Here is a 20,200-nt window from a genome sequence, read left to right as displayed (position 1 = left end):
TAGTGCATGTGATTTGGTACTATCCTATTTAGACTCTTCTTGTGCCTCATGTCAGAAGAGGTATCATAAGTACAAATAAAAGGCATTCCATTTAAAATTCCTTTTGTTCTTAGGCTCACCCTTTGTTTCTGTATATGTGGTCTGCCCTTCATTGGATCCAGGTTATTAAGGGCCAAGTGTTCCAGGACCCAGAAAAAACAGGGTGTTGAGATGGCCCTCCTGAATGTTATATTCACTGAGGTTTTGCTTTTTGCGGTAATCCTAAGCATCCCAATGGACCACACTTTGTGTGGAACATTCTCTCTTTGAAATAAATTTCAAGGCACTCTGCTTGGGCTTTGTTCTTGTTAAGAGAGAGGGTAGGAAACCCTTTACCTACATCACACTTATCCCACCCAACAGTATCATATATCTCCCCCCGACATATATCCTAACTCCTAATTAGCCTGATTATATAATGCAGATGAGTCACTGACTTACGTACTTTTGTATCTCCTAGCACATAGTAATGAATTAGGTACATATGTTTTCACTGCCTGTATTTCATTACTGTATATATATATATTTGAAAAAAATCTCTAATTTTTCCACTGAGAATTCCTCCTCAGAGTTAGTGAGAAGTATATCCATACCTCAGTTTGGACAATAGTGAAGAAATCAGTTAACTATTGCCTAGTGTTAGACTAAGCTCTCTGAGAGTCAAGCAAAAATTAATAGACCAGTCTCATTCCAGAAAAAAAATTCTGAGGAAGTTGTTGCTTATTAATAGCATTTTTTGTCAAGAAAAATGCCAATTTTACATGACTGCAAGCAAATTTTAATGCTCTTCTAGTAGCATGTAGAAAGAGTGTGAGAAGCTTGAGGGTTAGAGTGGCTGAACTCTCAAGCTTGAGGAGACTTTCCCCTTCGAGCACTCAGCGATTTGCTCCTTTTCCTTTTCTTCTCCATTCCAAATAGCCAGTGGAGAAAAGGAGCAGCTACACAGGAGTTGGGTTCAATGATTCCAGAGCTAACCTGGATATTTAATGTTTAACTATCTTTTAAGAGCTGGAGATCTGGTAGTTAACATCATCTTTCTCATTGTCTGAATTTTCTCAGAACTATTAAGTAGTTCTTTTATATTAGTCAAATAGCTCCTGGGATATCTTAACTCTTTCACAGAGCCTGTGTTAGAAAGAAGGTGGTTATGTGGAAAGAAGGTGACTTCACTGGGCTTAGAATGCCTATGGCAACCCATTTTCTTACCATTCTCAAGACTTATCTTTGAATTGCTCATTATGCAAAAAGGAACTTTACTTCTGATGGTTAGATCTGCAAGGTGCACTGCCCTGGGAGATCCCCCTAATTTCACCAAGTGTTATTATCCAGAAAGTCAATTTGTAGAAAAGCAAGAAGTTCTAAGAACAGCTGTTGGGCAATTCTATCTGCAGCAATAAAGCCTGGCTCCATTAAAGTAAGGAAGGGCATAGCATTCAGTAAGGAATGGAATAAGAATCTCGGTTGCAACTCCGTTCTACGTCCTCAGGCAAGTTAGTGTCTCTGAGCTTCAGTTTTTTCATCCGTACAATGGAGATTACTTGAGATCTAGTGTTAAGCACAGTGCCAGTCACTAAGTAGATGAGGAGAAAATGACCGCTATTTGCTCTAATGGTTACAAGCAACAAGGCAGTTTTGAGTTACTTTAGTGACGCAGAGGGGACACGGGGAGTAGCAGGAGCTCATTCAGAAGAATGGCGCTTCTTAAGCTGTCAGGTCCAGCAGTACCCTGGTCCTAGGCGTCTGCCCTGTAAAGCTGCTCCGGAGGCCAAGGCGACACCCTGAGTACTAGACCATTGCGGGAAGCTTGTGGTTTGGATTCTGGTCCAGCTCAACCCAGCCGTGTCTGGACCAATCCGGGACTGCCCAAACTCACCTGCTCGGCAGGTGCTCGCCGTCCGAGGCGTGACCGCGGAGGGCGGGCGGGCGCGGTGGGCGGGAGCTGAGATTGCTAGACTCCCGGCGCATGGCACCCGCCGCCCAGTCGCCGCAGTGGCTGCCGGGATGCGCCGCAGCGAATGGTCGCGCCGGGCGCCGCTCTGAGCGACCTTTCACCCGCGCCCAGCGGTCCGGGGCGGCGGCACAAGGCGGAAGCCATGGCGGAGGCGGCGGCTGCAGCGGGTGGAACGGACGTGGGTGCGAGCTCCGGCTCTGCAGCGGACCGGGACCGGGACCCGGACCCAGACCGGGACCGCGCCGGGCGGAGGCTCCGGGTTCTCACGGGCCATCTGCTGGGCCGGCCCAAGGAGGCTGTGAGTACCAATGAGTGCAAAGCGCGGAGAGCCGCGTCGGCGGCCACGGCGGCGCCCACTGCCACTCCCGCCGTGCAGGAGTCAGGCACCATCCCCAAGAAGCGGTGAGTAGCGGCTCTGTGGAGCAGGCTGGCGGCGAGACCAGGCCCGGCCTGTGCCGCGGGAGGGCAAAGGCAAGGTGGGAAGGGAGGTGACACCAGTGGGAGGAAAGCATCCCGGTCCCTGAAAGTGAAGAACCGTCTCGAGAAAGAGTGGGCGAGACCCTGGACTCTGGCAGGAAGGGGGCGGGATGGAACGGTGCATTTTGGTCACTTTGGGAGTAACAAATCTGAAGGACTGTTATTGGGGAAGACTTCGGGGGACCCGTTTTCTTGGAGTCTTAATGCCAGGAATTCATTATCCTGAATTAATAGTTGGGGAGAAGGTCTTCGAATGGATAGAAAGGTTTCTGACATGATCCTCCAAGATTTAAGTTTGCACTAGGTGATGGCTTTCTTCAAATTCGCGCTAGACTGGGAGTGGCGAGAGGTGGTTCTTGGGGGGAAGGTGCTGACTGGTTTCTATGGGGGCAGGTTTCCATTTGCTTAGGGGCATGGTCTTTGACTTTGAAGGGAGAAAAGTGAGGAATGGGTAAGAAGCAAAAAACTTCAGATACTAGTTAAATGATTTAGGTTGTGGTAGTGACTACTGAACTCTGCTGTAACTAGAAGCTGAAAGACCCTTGCCTGTGGCTGAGGATGTTTTTAAGTGACCCTGGCTTACTACTCTTTGGAGAAATCTTAAGCGCTGATGGCAGCTACCAGAGAAAATATTTTCTGAGATGTGGCTTTGTCATGTGGACGAACTTTTAGAGTGGGAAAAAAAAGTGTTGCTAATGTTTAATGATACTGTCAGTGTGCCAGAGATTGTGTTAAGTCTGTTATTTCTTTTACTCCTCTTCAAACTCTTGCGTTTTCTACAGATGAAGAAATAGAACAGATTTACAAAGCCTGCTTCAGATGTTGCATGTTAGAATTCCAGACTAGGTCATATTAACTTTAGGGTCAGTTTCTTAACTTGTACTACTTGTGGTGAATTCATTTATTAATTCCACATTCATGAGTCCTTCATCTGCTAGTACTTACTCTACCCGGAATACAAAATGCGGTATTTACTTAAGGAAATAATAGCCTAGAAGGGCAAAGTCATAATACAGTGTGGTAAGAAATTTAGCTGATAACCATAGCAGATGGTCACTAACCCTAATTTTAGGTCTGGGGAAAGGCTTCCCAGAGTAAGGATTGAGCAAATCTTGAAGTTTGGGTTGGAAGTAATGTGCCAAAGGAGAAAGTGTTTTTGGCAGAAAAACAGTGTATTCACAGATAAAGCAGCGAAAGACAGATTGGGAAACTGTTGGAAGTTCTCTGGGGTAGGAGGGGTTGAGAATGACAGGGGGTGAGGAGAGGAGGCAAGTCTTGTTTGCAGGATTTTATGTGGGGCAAAATATTACATTTACCTTTTAGAAAGGTTGCATTGGGGACCGAATTGAAGAAGGTTAAGCAGAAGGTTAAAGCTGGGAACCAAGACCTGAGTTTGGATTTCCACTACATGATTCTACTTGCATGACCTTGGGCAAGTCACTTAACCTTTTTCAGAGCTTTGGTCCTTTGTTTGTGAAAATGAGGACAGTAATTCCTGCTCTGTAGTGTTGCTGTGAGAATTCAGCAATACAGAGTTAAGTGATCAAGTGCTTTAAGTGCATTGCTGGTTATACAACCCTTCAGATGAAATGGTAGATGCAATTTTCACTGAGTCCAAGGACAGGGTAGCCAATTAGGAGACTATTACTCTGATGGCAAATACTGCCATTCTGAACTAAGGTACAATACTGGGAGCAGGCAAACCTATTTGAAAAAATATTAAGACGTAAATTTTTTATGACTTGTTTACTGAATGATGGGAGAGGGAGGAATCAAAGATCACATCCTGGCCACAGGCTTCACTTGATGTTATTTGAGCCATCATTGGGTTTAAAACTTTTTTTCCCCCAAGTGTACATAAGGGGAAATGTACATTACCCCTTCATGTACATTTATGTCTGTTCATTTGTATGTATCTGTATGATGTACATTTTTATGCATGTTCACAATCTTAGAACTAAGTAGGTAGTTCAGGTATTCCTTATAGTTGGATTTAGGGGCCTTCATCTGCAACAGTCGGCGGGCGGGCGACTGTTTATAAGGCACACTGAGGTAATGAATGAGGCTTCCCATGGCTGAAGGTGACTGGTCTCTGTGGTTACTCCGTAGACAGAAGGCACAACTCTTACCTATCATTGGTGTAGATTATGGTTAGAAAGCTTTGGTCTTTGGTTCAGAGTTAGGTGTGGCTAGTGGTAAAATCTAGCCCTGTACAACTGTTTTTGAAGTTTGAATCAAAATATGAGGGAACATAAAAACTTTTATTAAATAGAAGAGTGATCTCTCTTGGAGAGTGATCTACTTGCTATATTGTTGTTGGGGAGCCAACTTCCTTCTGCCTTGCTGGGCTTCAGTTTGCCAGCAGCCAAGCTGAGTCTAAAGGGAAGACGAATGATGGAGCAAGGAGCCAGCATGTAAATCTAATAAAGTGTGAGTGTGACTATTTGTCTCTTATTTTGGAATCACTTGCTGATGTGTGTTATTTGTATAGCTCCTCTCTGATTACCTTGGATGATGTCACTGGTTGTAATTCTTCTATCTCAGGGCTGGTTTTCATCACAGAATTGAAGGAGTGACTTCTTGAAACTTCATGTTTTCGTTTCCCTCACAGGACCTTCACATGTTAATTTATCCAATTTTTATAGAATAGTTGCTTTATGACAAGTATCATCCTAGGCACTGAAGGCAGAGAGATAAATAATTGTCCTCGCCTCAAAGAATTCACAGTGGTAAGGGAGATACACATTCCAGTACAGTTTGAGTAAAGCTGCTATGAATACAGATGTAGATAGATGTAGCAAAAAGGAAAGAAAGAGTGATTATCCTTGGGGTCAGGGAAAGCTTTCTGGAGACAGTTTTAAAATATGGATGATGGGGGTGCCTGGGTGGCTCAGTGGGTTAAGCCACTGCCTTCGGCTCAGGTCATGATCTCAGGGTCCTGGGATCGAGTCCCGCATCGGGCCCTCTGCTCAGCAGGGAGCCTGCTTCCCTCTCTCTCTCTCTGGCTGCCTCTCCATCTACTTGTGATTTCTCTCTGTCAAATTAATAAATAAAAAATCTTTAAAATATGGATGATGGTGTGGCAGATTGATTGGATGGTGAAGACAGTTCCCGGCAAAGATAATAGCATATGGCAAAGCAAGGGGGGCATGAAAGTGCATATTGTATTTAGGTAATTGAACAATTCAGTATTGGTAGAGGTGGGAGTGGTGTAAAAAGAGGACGGCCCTGGCCCATCGTGGAGGCCTTGGTCTATAGATCATCAGTCCATTAATTCATTCATTTACTCATTCACTCATTCATGTGTGACTATTTCAGTGCTTACTATGCAACATATAGCAGTGGACAAAAACTCTGCCCTTATGGACTTACATTCTAGTTGGGGTGGAGATAGCAAATAAGTAATACAGTATGTCAGATGGTTATAACTGTAATGAAGAAAAATGAAGCAGCCAAAGAGATTAGGTAACAGCAAACCTTTGAGGCAGTTAAGCTGGGAAGAGACTTGATCATATCGGGTTTGGGTTTGCATCCAGGTACAGTGTTAAGAATAGACTGGAGAAGGATGAGAATGCACATAGGAAGACCGGTTAGGGAGCTGTTATAGTGGAACAGGTGAGAAATAATGAAGGATTAAATCAAGATGATGCCAATGAGAATAGAGGAAAAGATGGATTTGAGGTTTGGAAATTAGTGCATTAAGTAATACATAAGATTATGTGACTCTATGCCATAGGAGTTTTGGAGCAATGATAATAGAAGAGGGATGGTAAGAGTCTTGAGCAACATGGATATTTAAGAGGGTGGGCCAATCATAACCTGTTGCACTTATCACGTTGATCTCCTATGAGTTGATTCTAATTACTTCTATCCAGGAACATATATTCTCATTATTTGAAATTGCTGAGCAGAGTTTTGAGAGTGATAAGTGATGGTTTGCTTTTGGACCCTCTGTTTTTCTTTAAATTGCATGAATAGTTTCTTTTTTTAATCTTGCTACTGGTTGCAGTTTTAGATTCTTGAAAATCATAGTAAATGCCAATTATGTGACATTTTTATACCTTGGTTTTGGATTTTTCAGTTTAAAAAAAGCTATTGTAATGTTAGAAAAAGTGAAGAAAAAATCCCTTGTGACATCCGTCCCTGTGCACTGTTAACGGCTTTCCCAGTTGTGGTTTGTGTTAGTCAGAACTGTTCTATGGCAATTTTTACAGAGGTTACAAACTCTCCTTCGAACAAAAGAAGATCTGCTTAAGACTGCTACCAATTGCTTAATTTACTTATACTGCCATTTATGCACACCATTCTTTAAAAAATGATGCATTATTTAAGAGCTCCCAGAATCCCTAGTAGATGTTTTCCAGACAGAAAAAAGCTGAGTTGACCTTGTGTAAATGTTTCCTAGGAGGGCATCTTTGTCATGCCAAGTTTCAACCATTTATGATTAAAGAGATTATGATTAAGTATAGTGTCATATGGTTAAGGCACTAGTTTATATTGTACTTACTGAATAAATTACAATATATATGATCCTATCAAACTGAAAGTCTTAATTTTCAAAAACACAATGCATGGTTTTAAAAAATAGACCGATCTGTTTCCTTCTATGAGTGGATTTTGCTGTTTCATTTGTGGGAGAGAACAATTTGAGAATAAAACAGAAATATACTTCTCTTACATTGCAAGTATCATTTTGGAATGGACCACATTTTCTGCAAGTAGATTTCTTTATGTCAGGAAGTTACCTACTATAAAGCCACCTACCCCCAGTCACTTATTAAAAATATCTAGGAATAAATTAAGTGATCTATTTTTAGGCTGCAGGGGAGTAGAGTGCTGTTGTAGTTAGATGATATACTTTATGGAACACTTTAAAAGGAAATGCTAAGCAAGTATTACTCCTTCCAATTTTATTTTCTTATTATTGATAAGAGAATTTCTGTTGTTCAGCAGATTAGTATGTTAATTTCAACTCCAAACCAAATCAAAATATCCAGAGTAGAATTTACTCTTTTGGCATGAAATAGTAATCACCCTCCTCCCATTAGTATTCTCCTCATTTGTTAGGCTTTAGGAGTAATATTTAATTTTATCACTGTCCCACATCTGAGTTGAGCATCAGTTGATAATATACATAGAGTATAGACAAGTGGAGATAAAAATGCCAGCTTTATTACAAATGAAGTTGATTGGAGAATATGGCTTAGATTTGGACTACCTAATAATTACTCTGAATTGGATAGATAGTCACAGGTAATGCTGGACCACAGAAGGCCTCCCCTGCCAGAGCAGAGCCAACTCCAGGAAGCTTTATACATGGCCCTGAGACAGACTCTATTATAACCACTTTGTAGCTGATAAATTCTAAGGAGAGAGAAGGCTGACTCCAGAAGCTTGGTCCTCTTCTCAGAAATTACTAACAAGGTAAATCACTCCTCCCATGAGGAGGGATGACTGTGTGACCATTGGGGAGATCAGGTCAGCTACTCTTCTGAATTCCCTCCAGACTGGAAACTGGATGCTGGAGAATGGAGGTATTACTGACACATTTTTGAGTAAATTAAGGGAAAGGGTTGAAAACTTTATGGTAGGTAGTCGTCCACCTGCATCATTTGCATGTGTCATTCCCATTGCCTACTGAATACATTCCACAATTTTCTTGGTTAGGGCAGTTAAGGTCTTCCAGGGGAACAAACTGGCCTTTCTAGGCCTCTGATTTCCTTGGTACCTACTATGTGCTCTAGCTCTACACCAGAATTATTGCTGTTCTGGGGACATGTCCTTCCTTTCCCCTTTTCTTTGATATGTTAATGTTTCCAAAGTATAGTACACATAGTAGTGATGGTCCTGAGATAATTTGGGATGGTACGTGTCTTACAGTCTTACTTGGGTGGTTATAAATGTTTGTGTATATACTTATTATTTTTTGTTAAACCTTTTAATTAAGTTTTTACTAATTTTATAAATTATATAAATTATAAATTTATAAATTAATTTTTTATTAAATTTATTATAAAAGTAGATGCACAAATCATGTTTACAGCTTAATTTTCACAAATCGAGCACATCCATCTTATCAGTATTTAGATTAAGAAACAACATTACCAGTCAGTCCCCAGAAGCCTTCATGTTCCTCTTCACCTCCCACCAGGATAACTGCAACCTTGTCTGGAGTTGGATTTGCTTGTTTTGAACTTTACGTACATGGAGTCATGTAGTGTATATTCTTTAGTGTGTGGCTTCTTTCCCTTATCGTTATGTTTGTAATACTCATCTATGTTTTCATGTCTAGTTGTATTAGTATTAGTATTGTATTTTGTTCATTCTTACTGCTGAGTAGTATTCCATTGGATGTATGTATGTATGTGTGTGTATGTGTTTTAAAAGCTTTTATTTACTTATTTACAGAGAGAGTGAGTGAGAGAGAATAGAGCAGTGGGAGGAACAAAGGGAGAGGAAGAAGCAAACTCCCTGCTGAGCAGGAAGCCCAACTCTGGGTTCTGTCCCTGGACTCTGGGATCATGACCTGCGCTAAAGGCAGACCCTTAACCGTCTGAGCTTCCCAGGCATCCCATTCAGTTTATCCATTTTGTTCAGGATGAGCATTTAGGTGGCTGCTAAATTTAGGTTTGAAAATTTATTGATTTTATTATGAAGTACATATCTAATGTTTTCATAGATATTGCTGCATAGAAATAGGCTAAAATGATTAAATGGTAAACATTTAATGTAAACATAAAACTGCCTTTTTAAACACTGTGACCTTAAAGTCTTTGCAGTGTTCAAATGTTATTTATAAACTTATAAGATCAGCTTAAAGTCACAAGTCTAAGTCTTTAATTCAGTTACACATTTGAAATTTTTTACAAGCCATTCATTCTTATAAGTGAGATCCTCTTCAATTTTCTAAGTATATAAAAGATCAATTTTTTTATAGCTTTCTTGAAACAAAAACAGTAACATCTGATTTTGAGTCCCTTCTCAAGCATTTGTATATTTAATTCTAGATCTTTTTATAGTTGAAATAAGCTTATTCATTAAGGAAAGCTATACCATTCTAGGTAGCTGCAGTTACTTTTGACGAGGTAGTTTGCTTCTTGGGTGAGATTTGGAACTATAGGTATCTTATCATTCACTAAGAAAACTCTTGTATTGCATGTAATATTTGTCCTGCAGGCATATCTGAAGTTACTAACCAGAGATTTAAGCTGGCATGCTGACCAAATTCTTGTTGGTAACTTTACTGGGCTTCTCCAAACTCTATTTATAGTTGACCTCATATTATCAACTTGGGTGTGTTCATGTATTCTAGTACCTTGTAATGAAATAATATGAATTATTTCATTTGTTATATTCACATTTTGCAATTCCAACTCAGATTGTTTATGTGGTTGGATTTTGCATTTCTTCATCCTGAGCTTTCCAGGAATCCAGCATCAGAGATACTAAAATAACACTCGATTTCAATTCTGCTGTCAACTCAAAGTTTATAAATCAGCACTATGCTCTAGAGCTTTCTGTGATGCTGGAAATGTTCTGTAATCTGCTATATAATATGGTAGCCACTAACCACATGTGGCCATTAAGCACTTGAAGTATCATTATGACCAAGGAGCTGAATTTTAAATTTTTTTCAATTTTAATTAATTTCTTAAATTTAAATAGGCATATGTGGCTAGTTACATACCATGTTGGACAGCACAACTGCATATTGAAATCTAACTCATTATCTGTCCTTTCTTCTTTCCAAATGAAGTTACCTTTCTGGCTTTCATTTCATCTTTTTTTTCTTTTAAGATTGAACTCTCTCTCTCTCTTTTTAAGATTTTATTTATTTATTTTGTCAGAGAGAGAGTGAGCACACAGGCAAGGGGGAGCAGCAGGCAGAGGGTGAAGCACATTCCCTGCTGAGCAAGGAGCCTGATGCTGGACTCGATCCCAGGACCCTGGGATCATAACCTGAGCCGAAGGCAGATGCTTAAGCAACTGCTACTCTTATACACTTTTATCTCATCTGATCTTCACAACTACCCATTTTACAGATTAGTAACTAAAGTTTGCAGATGTTTGCTAGAAAACAGTCATTTGCTATATATACTAAGTGGTAGGGCTTAGATTTGAATCCAGATCTTTTATCTCAAGTCTAGAGCTTTTTCCTTGATACTGTGCTGATATCACCAGTTCTAGTCATTTTTTTCTTCAAAATCGTTCTTAAAACCATTTTGTGGATTAAACAAGTTTTTATTGGTCTAGGTGTTTGGGCTGTGTCAGTGAACAAAATAGGCAAAGATCTATTCTTTCATGGGACTTATATTCTTATAGGTGAAATAGATAATTAATAACAGTAAATAAATCAATTATTAAGTATGTTAGAAAGTGCTAAGTGCTATGGAAAAAAGAAAAAGAACAGAGTAAGGGGGCAGTGTTCAGATTTTAAAAAGGATATCACTGGAGAACATGACATTTAAGCAAATATTTGAAGGAGATGAGAGTGTTAAGCTCTATGGATATCTAGTTGAGTGAGCGTTCTGGGCACAGAAATAACATGTGCAAATACCTTAAGGGGATGCACATGTGTGTTGTTTTAGGTGGAAAAACAAGTGCAGCTGGAGTCAATTCATAATCTTCCCACCCCCACATTGTTTAAAGTGTGTACCGTTGAGGGGTGGCTGGGTGGCTCAGTGGGTTAAAGCCTCTGCCTTCGGCTCAGGTCATGATCCCAGAGTCCTGGGATCGAGCCCTGCGTGGGGCTCTCTGCTCAGGGGGAGCCTGCTTCCTCCTTTCTCTCTGCCTACTTGTGATCTCTGCCTGTCAAATAAAGAAATAAAATCTTAAAAAAAAAAAAAAGTGTGTACCGTTGAAACCTTAGCTCCTAGTTTACCTGTCTCTTTTGTTTTAGTCAAGGTCTCTTATTCATCCTACATTTTCTAACTTCCACAACTTTCCTTGTACCACTTTCTGGAAGATCTTTGCTCTTTGGACACCGGGCTTCAGGGTCTGTGTGTTTTGAGGGTCTTTTTATTTTTGAGAATCGAGACTGGGCAGTTGTCGGTTATCTCTTCCTTGTGATTTCTTATATTATAAATAATAACTCTTAAATCATTGTTAAGTATCATGCAATATAATATTTAGGCCTGGAGACTTTAATTCATTTAAAGCAGTTAGATACCTCTTGGCATCTTCTCAGCTGTTTGAATCTTCCATCTACTCAAGTTTGTTGGCAGTTGATTATTGTTTTCTATGTGCTAAGCACTGGGGATAATTAGCACATAGTTTCTGCCTTATGGGACATGTAGGTCTACTAAGGAAAACTGATGTCTTCTATTAATGCAGGGTGCTAAGTGCTAGACTAGAGGCAAGAAGTGGGAGGAATGATGACTCGTATAGCAATAGAAGGGCCTCTTCATTTCAAAGAAACATAGATTAGAATGGTGGAGGAGTGCTCTTCTATGTTAAGATGCTATGAGAAAATTCTTAAATCTGAGGGTAAAAACATAGATGAGAGCATTTGGATAAAAATAGAATCAGAAGAATTAGAGTAAGAGAATGTGGCAGTATAATAAAGAACCAGTATGGAACTTGGCCCAGTAATGTTGGGGGCCTTCAGCTACCTGGATAGCTTTTAGAAGTCTTATTCTGAAAACAGAGTATCTGTTAATTTACAATTAAAAAAAAAAAAACAAAAACAGAGGAGGGGCGCCTGGGTGGCTCAGTGGGTTAAAGCCTCTGCCTTCAGCTCAGGTCATGATCCCAGGGTCCTGGGATCGAGCCCCGCATTGGGCTCTTTGCTCGGCAGGGAGCCTACTTCCTCCTCTCTCTCTGCCTGCCTCTCTGCCTGCTTCTGATCTCTATCTGTCAAGCAAATAAATAAAATTAAAAAAAAAAAATTTAAAAAAATCAGACGGTACTTAATTGATGCTGAAATGTAACACATTTTATTTGAAGAAAAAAAAAGTCAAAATGAAGACTTTTTGAAAATAATGAAGAGATAAACACTATAGCTTCTCGACATCTTTTAGATATGTCATATATGTGTAAAGTTGTGCTGTAATAATGTCTTGAAACCCCCATTTTTCACTATCTTATGTGTATAACTTTCTTTCTTTTTTTTTTTTTTTTAAGATTTTATTTATTTATTTGTCAGAGAGAGAGAGAGCATGCGAGTGAGCACAGGCAGACAGAGTGGCAGGCAGAGGCAGAGGGAGAAGCAGGCTCCCTGCTGAGCAAGGAGCCTGATGTGGGACTCCATCCCAGGACGCTGGATCATGACCTGAGCTGAAGGCAGCCGCTTAGCCAACTGAGCCACCCAGGCATCCCATCTTATGTGTATAACTTTCTATGTCAAGAAATGTTAATGGCAACCTCATCCTCAGGGACTCATCAGGTATTGCGTTATATGTAGGTACTCTAAGTTCAACCAGGACAGTATCACTTTTTATTGTGTTCAGTCTTTCCCTATTATAAAGAATGCTTTGATAAACTTTTTACAATTAAATCCCTAAAAATTTCCATAAGACAAATTTTTAAAAAGGATTAAAGAACATCGGAAATTTTTTAGATGGGTTAAAGAACATTGGAATACATTATTCATTCATTCATCTCAGTGGACAGAGGCAGAAATAAAGCACAGGTGCTTCTTTGGATTTAATTTCGACCAAGAATAAAGAATTGGAAATTATTGGAATCTCAGGAGAAAGACTCCTATCATGTTTGAGCAGATTTATATCTTAAAATTTAAGAAAGCAGCTTTCCAGAAATTCACTTAAAAGGAAATGCAATGTTTAGGCCTGGGTTGCTAAAGGGAATCCAGAACATGACCACAGAGAGCCTAGGAAATATTGCTTAACCTTGCCTAGGCCTTGGAAGTGATGAGGAGAGAGAGCTGAGGCAAGTGGCTAAATGTGCCAGTTTATTTATTTTTATTTTTTAACATTTTATTTATTTATTTGACAGAGAGAGAGAGAGAGACTGCGCACAAGCTGGGGGAGCAACAGAGGGAGAGGGAGAAGGAGACTCTCTGCTGAGCTGGGAGCCTGATGTGGGGCTTGATGCCAGGACTCTGGGATCATGACCTGAGCCGAAGGCAGACGCTTAACCAACTGAGCCACCCAGGCACCCCAGTGTGCCAGTTTAAACCACTTATTGTTATTAGTTAATATTGTATACTACATGCGTATTCAGATGGCTCATACTCTTTGGTCAAATCTTTCTACATCTTGTGATGCAACTTAAGAGTTGTAATGTCAGGGCGTCTGGGTGACTCAGTCATTGGGTGTCTGCCTCCTGCTCCTGGGATCAAGCCCCAAATTGGGCTCCCTGCTCAGTGGGAGGCCTGCTTCTCCCTCTCCCACTCCCCCTTCTTGTGTTCCCTTTCTAGCTGTCTTTCTCTCTATCAGTCAAATAAAAATGTTAAAAAAAAAAAAAAGAATTATAATGTCTGTAGTTTTCTTTTTCTCCCAACATACTATGTTGAAAAAATTGAAACATACTGTAAAATTCAATTTTATAATAAACATTTAAAAAAATGTTTTAAAGAATTATTTATTTATTCACTTATTTGACAGAGAAGTCACGAGTAGACAGAGAGGCAGGCAGAGAGACAGGGAAGCAGGCTCCCTGCCGAGCAGAGAGCCGGACCCGGGCCTCAAACCCAGGACCCTGAGACCATGACCCGAGTTTACGAAGGCAGAGGCTCAACCCACTGAGCCACCCAGGCGCCCTGTAATAAACATTTTTATACCAACCACTTAGATTCTACCATAATATCATACTATGTTTCTGTATTCCATATCTGTCCATTAATTCATCATTTTCTCCATACAGTGTTAGTCTATCTTATTTTTGATGAATTTTAAAGAAAATTAGTAGCTTCATTTTTGAAGTAAAATCTCTTGTATTAGTTTTCACTACTATTGAGGGAATTTTTAAGTTAATATCTCTAACTCTTCAATCTCCATTTTCACATTTTCAATTATTGGACATTTTTATCTGAGGATTGGTGTTTTGACATAGTGGTAATCCCCTTTTGAAGTAAAATTTTCAAAGTCTATTTTTTTAAAGTAAAAGGTTCTGCTTTTGTTCTTTTATGTTGATCTTGATTTCCAGATAGTATTTTGTCTGCTTTGTCTTTGCAAAATATTTGTAGCTTCCCAACATAATTATTAGATTCCCAGTCTGATTTTGGCTTTATTTCCAAGTTCTTTCCTGCCATCTGCAATTATTTTCAAAAAGTACATTCTAGTTTGCTATGCCTGTCTTCAGATTTTATATAAGAGGCAACCTTTTTAAAGAATGAATTCTTATTTGTTAGCATGTGTGTTCATTAGGACTTTTGTTTAAAAGTGTCAGTTAATTTGAGCTAACTGAAAAAAGAAGAGAGCAAGGACACCGGGGTGTCTGGGTGGCTCAGCTGGTTAAGCATCTGCCTTCGGCTCAGGTCATGATCCCTGAGTCCTGGGATCAAGCCCCACATCACGCTCCCTGCTTGGCAGGGAGTCTGCTTCTCTCCTGCCTACTGTTCCTGGAGCTTGTGTGCTCTCTCTCTCTCTCTCTCTCTCTCTCTTTCTCTTTCACTCTCGTTCTATATCAAATAAATTAAAAAAAAAAAAAAAAAAAGAGTACCAGGGCACCTTCCTCAAGGGCAGGAATAGGGCTTTGCCTCAGGGTGGAATTAGAACTAAAACCCAGAAAGTCCTCAGGTTTCTTGCTAGCATCATTTCTTGCTAGTATCTGCTACGTGTTTATCTTTCGGCTCTTCTGTCCATATGGTAACCCCTCTCCTGGATATTCAGCCAGTTAGCAGCAAATAATTGAACTGTCTTGTTCCCAATAGCTGAGTCACATGTCTACGTTGTTCTAATTAGCAATTGCCTAGAAATGAGTGGTGGTGATCTTAGTTCAAAAATAGTTGCCCAGGCAGCTAAATGAACTGAACTTACTCTGGTTATCATATGTAGAAATATGTCACAGCCAGATCATCTGCTTGTCTTTTTTGATGACTCCTTCCCCAGAATCTTGCTCCTTGAGTCATCCTTTTGTTTTCCTCTTGAGCTTCAATCTTTTTTTTTCTTTTTTTCCTAGTTGATGATTTTTAAAAAATCAAATTATAATTAACATGCAGTTTCAAGTATACAGTATAAGGATCCAATTCTGTTATTACTCATTGTGCATCAAGATGAGTATACTCTTACTCCCCTTTATTTCATCCATCCCTCTGCCCACCTCCCCTCTACAACCACCAGTTCTTTGTATTTAAGAGTCTGTTTTTGGGTCTCTTTCTTCCTTTGTTTGTTTGTTTCTTAAATTCCATACATGAGCACAATCATGTGGTATTTGTCTTTCTCTCACTGATTTATTTCACTTAGCTTTATACCTTTGAGGTCCAACTATGTTGCTGCAAATGGTAAGATCTCATTCTTTTTTATGGCTGAGTAATATTCCATTGTAATAATATCACATATTCTTTATCCATTCATCCAAGGATGAACACTAGGTTTACTTCCATATCTTGACTATTGTAAATAATACTTAAGTAAACAAGGGTGCATATATTTTTTAGAATTAGTATTTTTGTTTTCTTTTGGTTAGTACCCAGTAGTGGAATTACTGGATCATATCAAAATTCTATTTTTAATCTTTTGAGGAACTGCTCTATTGTTTTTCAGAGTGTGTGCTGTACCAATTTGCATTCCTACCAACAGTACACGAGTGTTCCTTTTCCTCTACATCCTCATCAACACTTATTATTCCTTGGGTTTTGATTTTAGTCATTCTGATAGGTGTAAGGTGGTGTCTCACTTTGGTTTTGATTTGCATTTTCCTGACAGTTAGTGATGATAAGCATCTTTTCTCATGTGTCTGTTGGCCATCTGTATGTCTGTTTTGGAAAAATATCTAGTTAGGTCCACCGGCCATTTTTTAATCGGATTATTTTGGGAGGGGGTTGGTGTTGAGTTGTGTATGTTCTTTGTATATTTTGGATATTAATTCCTTGTTGGCTATATCATTTGCAAATATCTTCCATTCGGTAGGTTGCCTTTTGTTTTGTTTTGTTTTGATAGTTTCCTTTGCTGTGCAAAAGCTTTTTACTTTGGTATAGTCCTAAACTACACTTTGGTGTATTTAATTTTGCTTTTGTTTCCTTTCCCTCAAAGAGACATACCTAGAGGGATGGTTCATGCAGCCAATGTCAAAGAAATTACTGCCTGTGTTTTCTTCTAGGATTTTTATCGTTTTAGGTCAGACATTTAAATTTTTAATCTATTTTGCATTGATTTCTTGTGTGTGGTATAATGAAGTGGTCCACATTCATTCTTTTGCATGTAGCTGTTCAGTGTTCTCTGCACCATTTGTTGAAGAGACTGTCTTTTCCCTATTGTGTATTCTTGCCTCCTTCATCATAGATTAATTAACCATATATACATGGGTTTATTTTTTTTTTTTTTTTTTTGAGCTCTTTATTTTATTCTATTGATCTGTGTGTCTGTTTTTGTGCCAGTACCATAGTGTTTTGATTACTATAGCTTTGTAGTATATCTTGCAATCTGTGATTGTTATACCTCCACTTTTGTTCTTCTTTCTCAGAATTGTTTGGGTATTTGGACTCTTGCGGTTCCATACAAATTTTACTATTATTTATTCTAGTTCCTTGAAAAATGTTGGTATTTTAATAGGGATTGCATTGAATCTGTGGATTGCTTTGGATAATACGGACATTGAAAAATACTGGGTCTTCCAGTCCTTGAGCATAGAATATCTTTCCATTTGTTTGTGTCATCTTCAGTTTTTTCAAGAGTGTTTTATGACTTTAGGAGGGTTAATTTTATTCCTTTTGGTGTAATTGTAACTGGAATTATTTGGTTAGGTTTATTCCTAGGTATTTTATTCCTTTTGGTGTAACTGTAAGTGGTATTATTTTCATAATTTCTCTTTTTGCTATTTCCTTATTAGTGTACAGAAATGCAGCAGGGGTGCCTGGGTTGCTCACGTCATGATCCAGGGGTCCTGGGATTGCATCGGAGCTTGCTTCTCCCTCTCTCTGCCACTCCCCCTGCTTATGCATTCTCTCAAATAAATACAATCTTAAAAAAAGAAAGAAATGCAATAGATTTCTGTATATTAATTTTGTGTTCTGCAACTTGACTTAATTCATTTATTAGTTCTAATTGTTTTTTGGTGGAATCTTGAGGGCTTTCTATATGTAGTAAAATGTCATCCTCAAACAGTGGAACTTTTACTTCTTCCTTACTCGTGTAGATGCCTTTTATTTCTTTTTGTTGTCTCATTGGCTGGAACTTCCAGTACTGTGTTGAATAAAGGTGGCAAGAGTGGACATCCTTGTTTTGTTTCTGATCTTAAAGGAAAAGCTCTGTTTCTCACCATTGAGGATGATGTTAGTTGTGGGGTTTTCATATATGGCCTTTATAACATTGAAGTTTATTCCCTCCAAACTTTTTTATTGAGAGTTTTTATCATGACTGGGTTTTGTATTCTGTCAGTTATTTTTTCTGCATCTATTGAGATGTACATGTGATTTTTTTTCCTTTCTCTTGTTCATCAGAGATACTGGCCTCTTGTTTTCTTTTTTGGTAGTGTCTTTCTCTGGTTTTAGGGTAATGTTGGCCTTATAAAATGAATTTGGAAGTTATCCTTTTTCTTTTCTTTCTTTTTTTTAAAGATTTATTTATTTTAGAATGTGTGTGTGAATGGGGGAGGGGAAGGGTGAAGAGAATCTCAAGCAGACTCCCTGCTGACCATGAAGCCCAATGTGGGGCTTGATCTTACGACCCTGAGATCACAACCCGATTGAAGTCAAGAGTTGGATGCTTAACTAGCTGGGCCACCCAGGTCCCCCTTCTTTTTCTGGTTTGTTTGTTTGTTTGTTTGTTTTGAATAGTTTGAGAAGAAGAGGTGTTACCTCTTACTTAAAATTTTGGTAGAATATTTTGGTAGAATTCACCTGTCAAGCCATCTGGTTTTGGACTTTTGTTTGTTGGAAGTTTTTTGATTATGCCTTCAATTTCATTGCCAGTAATCATTCTGTTCAAATTTCTATTTCTTTCTAATTCAGTTTTGGAAGATTATATGTTCCTAGGAATTTATATATATCTTCTAGGTTATCCAATTTGTTGACATATCATTTTTTATAATATTCTCTTATACTCCTTTGTATTTTTGTAGTGTTAGTTGTTAGTCTTCAGTTCTGATTTTATTTGAGTACTCACTTTCTCTCTTTTTTAATGAGTCTGGCTAAAGATTTATCAATTTTATTATCTTTTCAAAGAACTAGCTCCTAGTTTCATTGATCTATTCTATTTTTATAATCTTGATTGTATTTTTTTCTATTCTAATCTTAAGTACTTCCTTTTTCTGTTGGCTTTGGGCTTTGTTTGTTCTTTTTCTACCTCCTTAGGGTGTTAGGTTCACTTATTTATTTGAGATTTTTCTCGTTTCTTGAGATAGGCGTGTAATACTCTAATCTTCCCTCTTAGAACAGGTTTTGCTGTATCCCAAAGAGTTTGGACTATTGTGTTTTCATTTTCATTGTCTCTGTATTTTTTTATTTCCTCATTGATTTCTTAGTTGACCCATTCATTGTTTAGTAGCATGTGATTTAGCCTCCATGTATTTGTGTTCTTTCCTTATTTTTTCTTGTGATTGGTTTCTAGTTTCATACCGTTGTGGTTGGAAAAGATGGATGATATGATTTCAGTCTTAAAATTTATCAAGACTTGTTTTGTGGCCTAAGGTGATGTATTTTGGAGACTGTTTCATGTTCACTTGAAAAGAATGTAAATTCTGTTTTTGAATGGAGTGTTCTGAATATATCTGTTAGGTCCGTCTGGTCTAATGTGTCATTTAAAGCATTTTCTTTTTGATTGATCTCTCCATTGATATAAATGGGGTGTTAAAGTCCCCATTATTATCTTCTTATTGTCAGTTTCTTCCTTTGTGTCTGTTAATTGTTGCTTTATGTATTTAGGTGCATCCATGTTGGGTACATAGATATTTATAATGTTATATCCCCTTGTTGGATTGTTTTATTGTTTTGTAGTGTTCTTTGTCTCTTGGTACAGTCTTTGTTTTAAAGTCTATATTGTCTGATATAAATATTGCTACCTCAGCTTTCATTTGTTCCCATATGATGGTAAATTTTTTCTATCCCCTCATTTTCAATCTGCATGTGTGTTTAGTTCTGAAGTGAATCTCTTATAGGTAGCAAGATGGGTCTTGGTTATTTTTTTTATCCATTTAGTCACCCTATGTCCTTTTTTTTTAAATTTTAAAAAATTCCGGTATAATTTACCCTATGTCTTTCAACTGGAGCATTAAATCCATTTACATTTGAAGTAATTATTAATAGGTATGTACTTATTGCCATTTTGTTACTTGTTTTATGATTGTTTTTGCAGTTCTTCTCTGTTTCTTTCTTCTTTTACTCTTCCCTTGTGGTTTGATGGTTTTCTTTGGTGTTACGTTTGAATTCCTTTCTTGAGATGCCTGGGTGGCACAGTCAGTGTCCAACTCTTGATTTCAACTCAGGTCATGATCTCAGGGTCATGGGATTGAGCCCCATGTTGGGCTCCAGACTGCTGAGCATGGAGTCTGCTAGGAATTCTCTTTATCCCTCCCTCTGCCCCTCCCTCATGCCCACATGTACACATTCTCTTTCTCTCTTAAAAAAAAAAAAAAAAAAAAGAATTCCTTTCTTTATATTATAGGTTTTTGATTTTT

The 20,200-nt window shown here is 38.6% G+C and overlaps 1 protein-coding gene and 1 long non-coding RNA gene across 5 annotated transcripts in view; one reads left to right on the top strand and one right to left on the bottom strand.

The window, feature by feature from the left end:
• The window catches only part of LOC309843731, a 64,220-nt gene extending 62,180 nt beyond the window's left edge, over positions 1 to 2,040 (bottom strand). Inside the window, exon 1 of one of the 4 annotated variants that reach the window (XR_014300314.1) lies at positions 1,913 to 2,040. This is a non-coding gene — a long non-coding RNA (uncharacterized lncRNA). The remainder of the gene's footprint in view (positions 1 to 1,912) is intronic. The other 3 variants (XR_014300315.1, XR_014300316.1, XR_014300317.1) reach the window with 3 other exon arrangements.
• The window catches only part of AGPS (alkylglycerone phosphate synthase), a 152,266-nt gene continuing 133,791 nt past the window's right edge, over positions 1,726 to 20,200 (top strand). Inside the window, exon 1 of the mRNA XM_082689398.1 lies at positions 1,726 to 2,392. Coding sequence (XP_082545524.1) covers positions 2,055 to 2,392 — 338 coding nt within the window. The 5' untranslated portion in view covers positions 1,726 to 2,054. The remainder of the gene's footprint in view (positions 2,393 to 20,200) is intronic.

This window comes from Mustela nivalis, assembly GCF_964662115.1.
Source record: "Mustela nivalis genome assembly, chromosome: 11".
Classification (NCBI taxonomy): Eukaryota; Metazoa; Chordata; class Mammalia; order Carnivora; family Mustelidae; genus Mustela; species Mustela nivalis.
Note: the sequence above shows the minus strand (reverse complement) of the source record. Positions and strands in the feature narration are given on the sequence as shown.